This window comes from Perna viridis, chromosome 14 (genome assembly GCF_037379345.1).
Source record: "Perna viridis isolate PV_CMFRI_1.1 ecotype Kerala chromosome 14, ASM3737934v1, whole genome shotgun sequence".
In the NCBI taxonomy this organism is placed as follows: domain Eukaryota; kingdom Metazoa; phylum Mollusca; class Bivalvia; order Mytilida; family Mytilidae; genus Perna; species Perna viridis.
The window spans coordinates 26,415,756-26,430,751 of record NC_142458.1 but is presented as its reverse complement, the minus strand read 5'-3'; the positions used below and the strand labels follow the sequence as shown (position 1 = coordinate 26,430,751).

The 14,996-nt window shown below is 32.1% G+C and overlaps 1 protein-coding gene across 1 annotated transcript in view; it reads right to left on the bottom strand.

Annotated features, from left to right (window-relative positions):
- Nucleotides 1–12,557, bottom strand: part of LOC148598804 (uncharacterized) — a 37,805-nt gene extending 25,248 nt beyond the window's left edge. Inside the window, exons 1-2 of the mRNA XM_088562570.1 lie at nucleotides 12,298–12,557; nucleotides 4,820–4,925 (exon numbers count right to left, since the gene is read on the bottom strand). Coding sequence (XP_088418696.1) covers nucleotides 4,820–4,925; nucleotides 12,298–12,421 — 230 coding nt within the window. The 5' untranslated portion in view covers nucleotides 12,422–12,557. The remainder of the gene's footprint in view (nucleotides 1–4,819; nucleotides 4,926–12,297) is intronic.
- Between the last annotated feature and the right edge of the window lie 2,439 nt (nucleotides 12,558–14,996).

The following is a 14,996-nucleotide window of genomic DNA, read 5'->3' as shown; positions in this document are numbered from 1 at the left end:
TTATCAGTATGTAGATTTTTGAATGTTCGGATTTGACAACTTTTTTATCGTATAAATGAATTGGAAATATTTTTTTGTTGGAAATCAAATTTCGTGGTTAACCGAACCAACAAAACAACGAATATTGGTACCCCATGAACCATAATACTTCCACACTAGAAAAAAGACTTTCATTTATACTTGATACAGCCACTATTGGGAGTGCTAGAAATTTAAGTTATTCAATGTAACAATAATTTGAAAGGTAAAAAATTATGCAGATTTGTCAGATCCTTGCTCTGGTATATTAAACAGAACTGTTCACTGCATGTTAATACTATGTGACAATCCAAACTTTTGGCTGAACTTGTTCCAATTAACTCTAGAATTTTGTCATTTTAAACATATATACTATGTAAAATTTTATAATATAATGACTATTGTTGTATGTAGAGTTTAATTTATGGTTGAAATTTGTATAAACTACATTGTATGCAGACTGATTTGTAGAAGTGATCATTTTTGGTATACAACCATTTATATCATACTGTCCTTGTCATCTTAACAAACCACGAGGTCCCCAAGTACAAGTACTTAACAGAAAAATGTACAGGGAAAACCCCTACAACAAAACAGATACTGTTTTAATAATGATCAAAATCAAGACGATACTACCACATACATTGTAGCCTGCATTAAGGTAATTATAGGACTTCTAACACATGCTGTAAATGACTTTATACCATCAGATCTATCAGCCCTAATATTAAATTTAACAAAAACCCTGTCATAAAATAATGTCATTAGGAAATACACGTACATGTAAGGCAATTAAAATTCAAGTTTTAGGTTCCTCCTCTAATGGATATGTTGTGTCCATGAAAAGAAAAAAAAGTTGTGGTTAACTGAATATAAAACAAGATGCATGTATCATAGAAAGCAACAAACTATTAGATTTGTTTACTAGTTTGATAAGTGCTCTAACAATTTAGATTTTAGTTTGTTTTATTAGGACCTGCCAATAAAAATGATTAGTCTGTCTGTCTGTCTGTTACATCAAACTTGTGTCTGGGCTATAACTTTATATGTCTTTTGATGCAGACTTTTGCTATTTTGCATGTGCGAATAATTTAGATCACCTAAAGACAATGTGGTCATGTATCATTCAGTCACCTATGACCTAAAATCCCTGTTTTCAGTGACAAACTCATGTCTGGGCTCATGTTTTTTTGTCTCTTGATGTAGGCTTTTGATATTTGGCATATGGGTAGATCACCAAACAATGATGTGTCACAAACCATGGATAGTAACCTACAATGTACAACCTTGAATTTTGACCTCTAGGTCAAATTCCTGTTTTATTGGTGATAAACTTGAGTCTTGGCTGTAACTTCTTTTGTCTGTCTGGGATTTGATATTTGACATGTGGGTAGATCACCCAAAGACAATGAAATGCATACAATAGATAGCGGCCTATATGTCCTTGAACTTAGACCTCAATGTTAAATACATGTACCTTGTTTCTTCTAAAATAAAAGGCTTAATTGCCACAACGGGGACCCCAGATATGGATTCCATCTCAATGATTTCCAGTTTGGTTTTTTTTCTTTCTTGTTTTTGGAGCGGGGTATTAATCTGTCCTGATTTTTTTATGTTTTACTTTTCCAAGATCTTCTCACCAAGAGTCTTGTGGTGTCCAAATTATATTTCTTACCTAATTCCTTTACATATGTCTTGATCCACAACAAAATCATAAAATCAACCTTCATGGACTGCTTCAGTGCTTGCCTTATAATCAAACCTAACTATCTAAACAACCACATGTATTCAACTTCGGATAGGGTTGAACCGTATATATACAAATATCAAGGTATATACATGTACATTATTTAAAAGGCTGTTTTCAACAACAAAAAAGTATATAGCCCAAGATAAAATTAGCTGTAGAACTTGTGGTTTTTCATAAGATAAAATACAGACATATACTTGTATCAAACAGGGCAAACCATTAAATCTTCGTCATGCTTATGTAACGTTTGTAATTTTTACAAAGATATGCCCTTAACCATCAGAATATTCTTTATTAGGCATGATTTAACCTTATTTTCAAGTAAAAGTCAGACATTGCCATAGGGCCGGCATTAACAACTGTCAAATTGTCCATGAAAGATTTTTTCATACATGTATCTTGAAGTCTTTATTCTATTATTTTTCATGTTTTGTATTCAAACAAAATGAAATTTACTTAAATAAGGGTTATATTTACTCACATTTGAATGTATACTTTATTCTTATGTCAAGGACATATGAATAATGCAGTTATTGGGATTAAAATTTTGCCAATGGGACTACGGCCCCCTTACCCTTCAATTCAATAGGAAATTTTCAATTTCAATGGGCCAATCTAAAAAAAATATGGGACAAAATTTGGAATAACAGCTAAGGCCAGCTAGACATAGATATTGAAGACCAAATGTACATTTGTAGCATAAACAAACTTTGATTTACACTACAGATCAAATGTTTATTAAGAGTTAACAATTAACATGTCAATTAATTGTCACATCAAATCATTTCTCTTTTCTGTTGTTTGAGTTTTATACTAATATATTGTCTAGTCCTTTATCATAGTCCACAGATTTCCCATCAGTTAGACCCTAACTTGGCTATTAAAGTAGTTCATCACAAATGATAGGAAAGAGTTTATTTCTTTTGTTTGGCTGAAATCAGATATGGATTCTTTTAGGGTGCTTCAGGACCAGATAATATGTCTCCACCATTATCAATATTTTCAATAGGGGGTTCGTAATCGTGTCCAGCTACCAAGTTAGTTTCTACAACACCTGCAGTTTGATTCTGGTAATTACCATCATTAATATTTATTTAGGCATTGAAAAAGATAATTTCTTCTGTTTTGGGTCTAGCTTAAAAATGTCTTAGGTGGCATTTTCAATTTCAAATGGGACCGCCAGTCCACGCTTTTCTGATATTTATTATCAAGAATATGTACCGGTAATCTTAAAAATCGAGAAAGTATCGTTTCATTCCCCGGTCTTCAAATCCCCTCAAAAACGTGGTGATCAAAACAATCGCCTCAGCTAATAAAAACATTGTTAAAAGACATGCTCATGCCCTTTTTACTGTCACAAGCAGTGGACACATTAGTTACTCAATGAGCCATTCTAAGAGGAAATGTGACTATGGCATCTGATGGTCTTTTTTACTGTCACAAGCAGTGGACAACAATCCACCATCACTGATGGAAACTTAATGCGTGCACATGACCAACATTAGTTACTCAATGTGCCATTCTAAGAGGAAATGTGACTATGGCGCACGGTAATCCCAATCACTGATAATGTAAGATTACTCCTTTAAATGTAAATAATGTACATTGTATATCTTGGAAGTTTTCACTTTAATTCTTTATGTAACTTGGCCTGTATATATTTTAAAACAATAATTTTCACATGAATTTCAACAAACTATGCTCGAACTGAGAAAAGAGTAAGCATCCCCTCCTGAAAAAAAAAAAACAAACAAAAAAACGTGTTTCCTTAATGTATTACACCTTTGAAAAAAAATATAAGGTGGGTGGTAGTGATTTTTTTCCTGTTTACTAATGTTTTACATTGAGTCTATATATATCGGAGATTAATAGTGCTTATTGTAAAACGAAAATCTAAGTGCTGATAGCATTGGCAGTTTTTCATTCTTGTGAAAATTGTAGCATGAATAAAATTTCAAAGATTGTATCATGTTAAATGAAATTGTGATCACAAAATGCATTTTAAATACTATAAAGAACTGTCATTTTTTTTATCTATAAACTGAAAGGCATTCTATACTACTGATCCAACTTCACACACATTTACATATTTTGTTCCATTTCACCTCTTTCCCCAATTTTAAATCTATCAAAAAGTTAATGTGCATTTGCGTTCAAAACCTTTATTAACAGAGTATTTATCCTACATAACAACTTTACTTATATAAAACCAATATCAGCTTAAGAAAATAATTTCCATAACACAGGATTTTCAAAATCTAGACATTTTACAATTTGAATTTTCCCACCAAATTTACTTGTTTATAAATGGTACAATATTAATGACAGGATGGCTAATTTGACTTATAAATGTGTTAAAATGAAAAATATTGAACACAATTTATCCTTGCAGACATATTACTGCAAGAAATAAATTCCCTAACTGTGAAATTTATTACTAAATACCTTTAAAGGCCAAAAAGGACTTCCTCAGATTTTGAGTTGATATGAAGACTAGATATTAATTTTATTTGCATACATAATATAATATTATTGAGCTGATAAACTGCAAGAAACATATTTACTTGTTATAATATGAGGTATTAAATGATTTGAAAGGAACTACATTTGAACTATATTTTTGTGTAGTGTTCAGAAATAGTAGGGAATTTCCAGTGATGGACCGGTGACATAAGTTACAGTATTTTGATCCTGAAGGATCAAAAACTCCCAAAAAAGAAGAAACAACCTAAGGGTACACTATGTGTTTAATTGAAGAAATAGGATACAGAAGGTAAGGTAATAACTATAGGAAACATACAGTTGTTTTAATTTGGCCTAAAGACTAAAAAAATTAACTAGTCATAGTATCTATAAATAAAATTAATGGAATTAATGATTCTGCCTAGTGCATACAAAGTTTTTTTCTTTTTTTTTTAAAAAAGAGTAAAGGCTGCAACTTAATAGCTCCAATTATGGCTGAATACTAAATGACTTCTACTTAAAAGCTCTTTCTGAAGATCACTGTTTTTCTTGAATGTATTACATTTTGTAAAATCTTGCAATTTTTACCTGATATCAGCACAGGTCCATGTCTGGCTAGGAAAACTCCCTCGCAAACTTTTACCACATGTTACATTCCTATCATAAATTAAGTTATGGCTTGGAAATGGTTTGTCTGAAACAAGACGATAATTACTTTAATACAATGTAGAAGAACATGTTGAGATACAAGATACAATACAGACATCCATTGTGGAATAATTGTGTCTCCTTTCAGTTTCACCATGTTTCAATTAAAATATCCCAGACACATCAAGGATCTCAATCTGACCTACACAAAATGTGAGTCCTTCCATATGTAGAAAGGGACACATAAGTGTAAAGTGTACATGTACATATACATGCAGTATGCTTGGACATAGGAGTAAAAGAACTACACATACATTTGTATATTACATGTAATTGTAACCTAACATGCTTGGATGTAGGGGTAAAAAAATTACATATAGTAATTGTAACCTAAATCAACTGCAGTCTTTACATACACATTGTATATGCGCATGCAGGTACGTGTACATGTAGTACTCCTGATTTTCTGGGCTTCCTTGAAAGTACCCTGGGTACTAAAATAAATACATAAAAATACCAAGTACAAAAAAAGGATATGTGTGTGCAAAAATAAAGGGATTTAGCAGGTGATATTGTTCTAATCGGTGAAGCATATTAAATTTTCTCAGAATAGACCAGAAACAAAGTCAGGAAAAATGCATGTTTGTGAACCATCCTCCCTGAAAAGGTATATTTACAAGTATCAGTGTCAAGAAACATCATAATTATTTTTATAGTCTCAAGGCTTGCAAGGTTTCTTTGAATTCAAAGTTTAAATTTCTGCTTTATTAAATGTGTAAGACGGATTATGTACCCCTAATTGAACTGTGCAATGGGAACCCTACCATTAACTTAATCTTTTAAGAAACAAAGTTCAAAGAGGACTTTCACCATGCTGTGAACTCCTGATAAGATTAACTCTATAACTCAGCATTGTTATTCCCTTTCTTACTACACAAATAGGCAATGCAGTACATTAACCTTGAGTGATTATTGACATAAGAAGCTTGAGCTTACTGGTCATTACTTACGTGACCATAATGATCACCAAGCATTGAATAACACCAAGATTTACTAGCAGCATGAACTTGTTCCATGCACAAATTAAATTCCATGAACTATTTAATTGTACATCTACAAATGTACATGTCATGTACAAAAAAATGTACATATCCAAACTTTCTGTCATAAGTAACTATATTTTATTGACTGCCGATTTACTAATCATGATGCAATAGCATGCAAATGCTGTTTAATCACTACTGCAATGAAAGAATCATTTGAAATACCTGTACTAAGTCGGGACCATTGTGGTACTACCTGCTTTTGGTGGTGTAATACATGTATCTATTTTGCCAGATTTATTTTGACTTTGATTATGGATTGGATTAGTGTTCAGTAATGTTTTTGTTACCCTTATTTTATAGTTCTTAACCATAACCAATTGATTATCTCAGTTATATAAATGTACATGTATTTTTCTCTACAATTCATTGTTATTTTCATACATGTACGTGATAAGCAGGTCCCTAATTCGGTGACATCTACAAAAATCAAATCAATCTGATTGACTGATTTTATCTTTTTAAAGATAATACTGGTCATAATGGTAGTTAAAAACTGTGTCCTTTTAGAAAGGTCAGACTGATTAAATGTATGTTCTAGTTAAAACTAAGGGTTATTGACATGAAAAAGGTCAATGTACTTTACTTTTTATTAATATATTGGTTGAAATGAGAAGACAGAGGTTTCAGACTGAAAAGTTAATGTATTGGGAGACCCTGTGCTTCAGGTGGGAGGGGCAGTTAGAGAGCTGATCAAGGAAAATATCTGTCATTTATGTGGAAACTGACAGGTGCATGAACTGAATTTTTTTTCAGCAAAATTCAACAGTACAATTCTCACTTTGAAATTGGAACACTGTGGGGCAATAAATTTATATTTACAAATTGCATCACAATGTACTTATGAAAGGGTTTCAACAGGAGGAAGTACCAGGCAAATTTCACCACTTTACATCAATGAAATCTCTGTTAAAATTTGAAATTTGTTATCGAACTTAAACAGAAAAAAAAATATGATTTCAACCTGTTCAAATCTTTATTTCTCCTGTTGAAATAAAAGTTATTGAAATCCCCGTCTGTAACTTATATACTGGCATTCACGGGCCACACATGGACAACAAGGATTTAAAGAATAAAAAAATATTTAAGGTTCATGTAATTCTATACAATTAAGTCCAACATACAATGTATCTGTGTTGGTCCACAAATGTAGCTCAAGTACATGTACACATGTATAAGACATTATTACAGTTACCTTATAATAAAGTCACATACTAGATGATTAAACTATTACTACATGTAAATGTACAAAACACAGTCAGATGCATGGATTCAGAGGGGGAAAGCCACAACTCCCACATCAATTTTGTCAGAGAAGTTTGTTCATTTTGTGCAAAATGTGGAAACAAATGTGAAAATATTACTGTCAGCTTGGACTTGTGTTGTGTTGTCCAAATACAAGTACCATATGAGCATGTCCATGTACTCATACTGTCCATATGCATCTTCAAATTCAAATTGTAGTGGTACACAAGCAGATGTACAAAGGTATTATGTATTACATGTAACATTTGAGCAATTTGCATGACTGTAAGTTTTTTTTTAAATAAATCTATTCTACCTCAATATGGGGATAAAACATCCATATCATTTGTAAAATCAAATTACAAGTAATTTATTCAGTCATCTACATGTACCTGTACATGTACATGTACATGCTGATACAAGTGTTATTTCAGTATTCAAGGTTACATTAATCAATATGATGTTCATCATTGATATGTAATTACACACAAGAAAACATTGACTGTTTTATTACACAACCTACTGTGCCCTTAGTGATAAATCAAGTGCTACAAAAGAGCAAAGTACACAGTGGGAAGTTTTATGTGAATTCTTACAAATGATGCATTACAGATTTAATGAAGATGTATTGGCTAAGCTGTCCAATCTTGTAGCTGTAAACAGCACCATCACAGACTCAGGCTGTCTGATCTGGTATTAACTACATGTACATGTAATCATGACCACTGATCAACATGATCAAGATGTCTTGTCTTGTATCTATAAATACATGTAATGTACACTGTACACATGTACATGATTATTGTCATTATAACTACATGCTGCCCACATAGTCAATATGCACTGTCATTATAACTACAGGCTGCCTACACGGTCCATATGCACTGTCATTATAACTACAGGCTGCCCACACGGTCCATATGCAATTAGGTATCCATTACATTAGACATGCCAAATGAACATTCCAATTTTGTTTCATTTTTTATCAGGTTAAAGTTCAAGGGTCATGTTCAATAGCCACAAATCATTCAAATGGAACAAACTGAAGTCCATCTACATGTACATACCAGTAGCCATATGTACAAAAATGTACAGTAAAATTTGTACTAGCAACCCCCTCCCTAAAACGACCTCCTGCCTTATGCATTTTACATGTACATGTACCTCTATATAATGGCAACTTTTAAAAGGCAACTAACAACCACCGAAAACTGATCCCCCAATGCAAATCTCTGTGTACATGTAGGTAGACTTTCTCATTGCTAGGACAAAACTTGAAGTTGACATTTTCCAATCTCTTTCAAAATGATTTATGACAGTCCATGAAATAATCCTAAAATTCTTCAAGAACGAGATTCAGATTAACCAATTGGAAAACTAAGTTAAAAATAATCTTCATTCATGAGGTGAATGCTGTTTGTTAAGGAAAATCTCCTTAGAAAAATGGCTTCTCCAAAGAGAAAAACATTGGACCTTTAAAACAAAAAGTGGAAGATATTATTTGATTTTAGATAACGGCAAGCCTGCATAGAAACCTAAAGAATTATTTGGTATTGGGAAACCACAGATTCAGAATTTACGAAAAGGAAAACTTAAGGTGTTAAACGACCCTAAAAACAATTCCTCTGGATAAATTGTTTTAAAACAAAAATACTTTTTAACAGTTAAAGCATTTCAACAGAATCAATAGACATTTTTATGACAAAGAGATAATTTAATATGTGGTTGTTGTTGGTAACCTTTTTATCAATGGCCCTTGAAAGGTCACTATAGACAGGTTTAACTGTACATTCCAAATAATCAAATTAACTTGTTTGAATCAACATCCTTCACAGTTTACAGGGTTTTCAATAACAGGAGGCACCTAGTGAATTTCAACGCTTCACTTCAATTAAAATCAACTATCAAAATATAAATTTTGTAATAGCACTCCAACAGAAAAAAAATCTGAATCTTACGTTATTCTGTTGAAATAAAAGTTTTTGAAATCCCTGATAAAAATATACAAGTTCAAGGGCCACAACTCAGCCAAAAAAAAAAAGATTGACTTGAACACATTTTCCTTTAAGCACCCTAGCATGCTTTAACTTTGTAGATACAAATTCAAGTAATTTCATTACATAATGTCACTGTAAAGGTTTCCTCTGGGTATTACAGTTGAAATATATACACATTGCACCTGGTGTATGACACATGTAGTGAAGATGAAAAATAGTTTACTTTCATGTTCATTTCCCTCCAAGAAACTTATCAGACCTGGCAATCTAACATTTTTCTAATTTAAGGTTGGTCTTGGTGAAACAGAGGTCGTTCACTTCTTTGGCAAATGACCATTAATTGTACAATGTACAATTACTAATGGGAAGAATTGTTACAATGTACACTATAAACTAATATGTTCAATGGTGAGATGTTGATAAACTTTGTGACAATGAACCTAATATATTTCACTTAAGGGAGCAGATACTGTAGAAAATGTACATGTATTTGACTTGAGGGAGCAGATACTGTAGAAAATGTACATGTATTTGACTTGAGGGAGCAGATACTGTAGAAAATGTATGCTATTTCTGCATATAAACCTCTAAATATTTCAGCATTTAGAAGTCAAAAATAATTATGTTATGATGGTTGTATGGAATTTCACCTGAACTTCAGTTATTGTACCATTTATGAATCAAATTACATCACTTATTTTTTTCTGTTTGAGACCGGTTATAAATTGTAGTTTTTCTGCTTAGGTTGGTGAATATAATAAGCGCACATGATTGTTTCTTTATTAACACTACACAGACCCTTAACATATGTGTAACAAATACTCTGACATGTGAATTTGATCACCTGGAAATGTTGAGAAGTTCGGATAGATACATGTACTCCCTGATGCTTTGAAACTTAAAAACAGACATTTCAGCACAATGAATTTTATATTGCATAAATTCAATAGAAATAGCAATGAATTTTCATTCAATATGCTTGATATGTACAAAATGTACATGTACATGTACAATATGTATGTATGTTTAGTCAGTATCAAAATGTCTTTGACACTGAAAATTGTCTTTCAATTTGTTATATAAGCACTACATGTACATGTATACAAAGACATTTTTGTTAATGTTCTGTATTTCTTAATTAGATTTTTTGGGGATTGAGATGATGATAAAGGAAATTTAAATATAGGTAAGTAACTTTGATTTAAGTACTAATTAAATATATACATGTATATTTAATTCATCCTCCTGGAAAAAACGAAAAGTGCATTGGTCAGAATGGTCCAATGATTTTATGACACCATTATCCATGTACATTTGTAAGTTTGCTGGCAAACAGAGGGGGAAAGTTCAGAGCATTAAGATGTGCGCTTTTTGGGAGTCACAAAGTTACAAAAAAGAAAGGGATTTCATGGAAGTAAATTGTGGTAAAAACACTTGTGGAGAATAAAGTTACATGTAGGGCCTAAAAAAAATTATGTGTTTCCGGTAACCTGACTTTTTCAGCATTTCGTCATTTACTAGAATTGCCTTGCTCTCCCATGTGGAGGTTCAAAATTCATAAAAAAAAATTATGAAACAACATGGCCGTGGCTACAAGAAGTTCAGTATACAGCGGTACAGCGGTTTAAAAACCTATCTTAAAATATAGGATATAATAATCTGAAAGGGCTGGTGCCTCTGACAACCTCTGACAGATTTATTTTTGATTTGACTTGATTATGAAACGGATTAGTGTTTACAAATCAATGCAAATTAGCAGAAGTACATTTTTGTAATTCAGTACATGCTGTACACGCATGTTTTTTTTTTTCATGATTGATTTCACATGCTAATCAAAAACACATACAAAGACCATAATATGGTTCACATTAAGGGATAATAAGAGTGAAACACAAATGTACATGTAGTTCTTCGATAATTACAGTTTACCATGTTAACCAACAGATAAACATATAGAAGTCACCCAGTCATTTTTAGAAGATTTTCAGTTCTACCAAATGTACATTTTGCTGCTGCAAATTAAACACATTTTACTGAATTTTATCATGTATCATGTTTAGAGGATATTTTAATTCAATGAACAGGTCAATTGCAGTATCCATTTCATTGATTTTCCTACAGAATAAAAAGAGACATGATAATGCTATTTTTACATTGTAGGTTGAAAAATTTTCATTTTTTTTATACAAATTGTACATCATAAAAAAAATACAATCAACAGAAAGAACATGCCGAAAAGCTGGTCAATAAAAGTAATTTGGTTCATGACATTTTTATGATTACTGACATAAAATGTGATTAAATAGGTTGATCTAATGATGAAAGCAATCTATTGTGTACATAATGTGTTAATACTCGCAGAGCAATGCCTTAATACATGTATATATATGATATTAATATAGGTTTAAATAAGAGGTTGTCAGACGCCCAACCCATCCACATTATATCCTATACATAAGGTAATTAAAAATTAAACATGGACACATGACTATGCAATATGCATGTACATGTACATTTGTACACCCAAGTGCATGTATGAAAGTAACACCCTTAAGATTATTGTCAGTGATGAAATGCAAATGTGTACATTGTCATTATACATACAAAATACATGTATGATGGATCTACACTATGTACATGCATGAAAATGCACATATAGTTTTAATTTGCCTGATTTTAATCTGATATAAATATTTATACATATTTTTTTAATTGTACTCATCATTTAGTAATTGAAGTACATGTGTATTTTGAAAATATCTTTTCACAAAAAATATTATATAAATAATGTACAAATCCATTTTCACATATTGAAAAAAAGTTGTCATTTCTAGTCAATTTAATGTACAAAAATATGTACATAACACAGTGATTACCAATTAACAAATTAAAACAAAACAATCATTAAACTCAAATTCCTCTCTACTTTAATATGGTTGATATTATTTTTCTGTGTATTGCCGAAAAAATGTTAATAATCCATAGATCATTATTGTGTATTTCATTTTTTAAATACACAATTATGAGACAGTGTTGTCAGGTGTAATAAAACGATTAATAATGATTTTCTCACCTGGAAACCTTTGCTCCGTAATCGCTTCCGAAAGTTTGCACAAAAAAATAAATATCACCGATAAATAAAACACCAAAAACTTATTCATCCAATTCATCTTAAAAACAACTTCCACATTTTTCATTTTGTAATTCCCATAAAATTCTAACCCGGGTCGGTGGTATACAAAGACATCGAAAATACTTCCATTCACAAAAGAATTACTCAACTTATAGTGTTATCAAAATCGGTTTGTGTACTGCCTCGACGATCAACCTTGAACTTCAATACAAACGGGATTAACCAATCACCGAAAAACAAAACAGATCGACGAAGGACGTACTATAGTCTGTTTCGACAATAAAAGCATTCGTAATTTACGTGACTGTTACGAAATTCAGCGCATAATTGGTTTTCCATTTTAAACAAATATTATTTCAAAATAGCTTTGTAAGTTATACGTTTCTATGTTTCCCTTTAATGATCAGCGTCTTGTGATCAATACTAAATATTTGTAAAATGTCCCCAGTTCAAGTAACGGCAATTCTGAGTAAACGAAATTGATTTTCCGATTGAGGATTATGATTAGCGAGATGAGCGTGACTAACATCGTATGCTCATTTTACTTAAATTATCTGACAAAAAGGCAGAGGTATGGCACTGCATGGAAATGGGTTAAAATAACAGCCTAAAACACGTGTTTACAACTCAGGCAATGCAAGGAGTTAAGCTATATACATGTATATTCCTTGGACAATGTGATATCTCAAAACATTTAACAATGGCGGATCTGCGATGGCTGTTTGAAACAATGTTAATCTCCATGTGGCGGGTCCAGGTGCAGCCATATTGGGCGTACGCCCTCTTTTTCAAAGAAAAAAAAACCGTAATCTAATGTAAATGCGTAAGAGCATATTTAGGAAATTTAAAAAAAAGAAAAAGAGAAGTACACGTATACACAACCGGGATACATACACACGACATAACAATATCCCACTCCTAATAATTGATTAATTATAAGAAAAAAATAGAGATTATCGACATACAAAAGAAACATTTAGCGAATAATGCGTTAGGAATAAGCTGTCATTCAATAACCAAGACAACACCATTGTCGTTTGTGAATAAATTGGATAACATTTGTAAAACAATACGCTCTCGAAGAACCCGAATCGCTCACCTGACAAACCATTCCTTATTACATGTAACTAAGTAAGTAAATTATTTTATCAGGCTTTGTTACCAGCAAAAAAAAAGTCCAAGAAAGGGCAATAACTCCAACAAGGGTTAGCATATTTTCACCAAAATTTGACCACAGATAGATCTCATCATGCTGAATACTTTCACTCAATGTCAGAACTTGGTTAAACCTAACGGTTTTGAAGATATGCAAAAATCTGCTGTTTGACCCCTATGTTCTATTTTTAGTAAAGGCAGCCATGTCTTTTCATCGATCAAAAATCCAAACGGTCATTTTTGAGCAGGATATTCAAAGGAACAATCTTCTTCAGTTTCATACAAATTCCATTCAGTAGTTTCAGAGGAGAACATGTTTGATGAAATTATAAACGACGACGACGACTATATACGACAACGACGGACGCCAAGTGATGACAATAGCTCACATGGCCTACGGCCATGCAGGTGAGCTAAGAAGGGTGACTCCAGTCTAATGAATGATCTACAGAGTTACAATAGAGTTTTCAGCCATTTCCTTAAACGCAACATCCGGAAAACAAACACATTTTCATTCCAAATACATGCAGTCAACGTCCTGAAGAGGAAAAGTATTTTTTAACTGTCACAGCTGATACATTAAAATGGAAAAAAATAATATCAGTATTATTTTATTTAATTTTATTATTTTCCTCTGGTTTAAAAAAAAATAAGTTCTTTAATTGTCTGTTTCGTGCAATAGTGTTGTTTTATATAGTAATCCATTATACTTGCTTGATTTGTTCTTTATATTCATTGACATCCTTTCGTTTCTCAGGTGCTAATTTTTGAAGGCTTCTCCCTAAAAACGATATATTTCTTTATAATTACATGATTTTTTTTATTTTTCTCCACAATTCTATAAAATAATTTGCGAATCGCAATTCTCGACCATTATTTTTCATTTATCCCTTACCACAAGTGTTCATTTTCATTGTTTTCATTCAATGCAGTGGATGCATCCGTCCATCGATTCATTCATTCCGCCTATCGTTTCCCCATTCATACTTTCTGGCTAAAGTATATATATGCAGATTAGTAACTTAAAGTCAATGATCTGTTTTCGGCCTCCATACTATTCATACCGAACCAGCTTGATACATATTCAAACCATATATCAAGGACAGTGCACAGTGAAATTGAATGAACCTTATAAATATACTAAGTCTTTCCTGTTATTCGATTTCCTTTTTCAGCCTCGTTCCTCCCATTCATTGCGTGCGTGTATCTAGAAAATCTAATTCAGCTATATTTTGTGACTGTTTACATTTAATCTTTACCTGCATTCAGGATCGATCAAGGTTAAACTGTGTGATTTTGTCTAATGAACGAGTTGGTGTCTTTTTTATAAATAGCTACATCACTAAGCAGCAGAATTGACACTTTTTACTTTTCCCTTCTTACCCAACTATAGTTCTTTATTTTTTTTTCGATCTATCACTGGCGGATCCCGAAGGAGAGTCCCCCCTTACAAAAATTATATGTGCCAAATCACGAAACACACT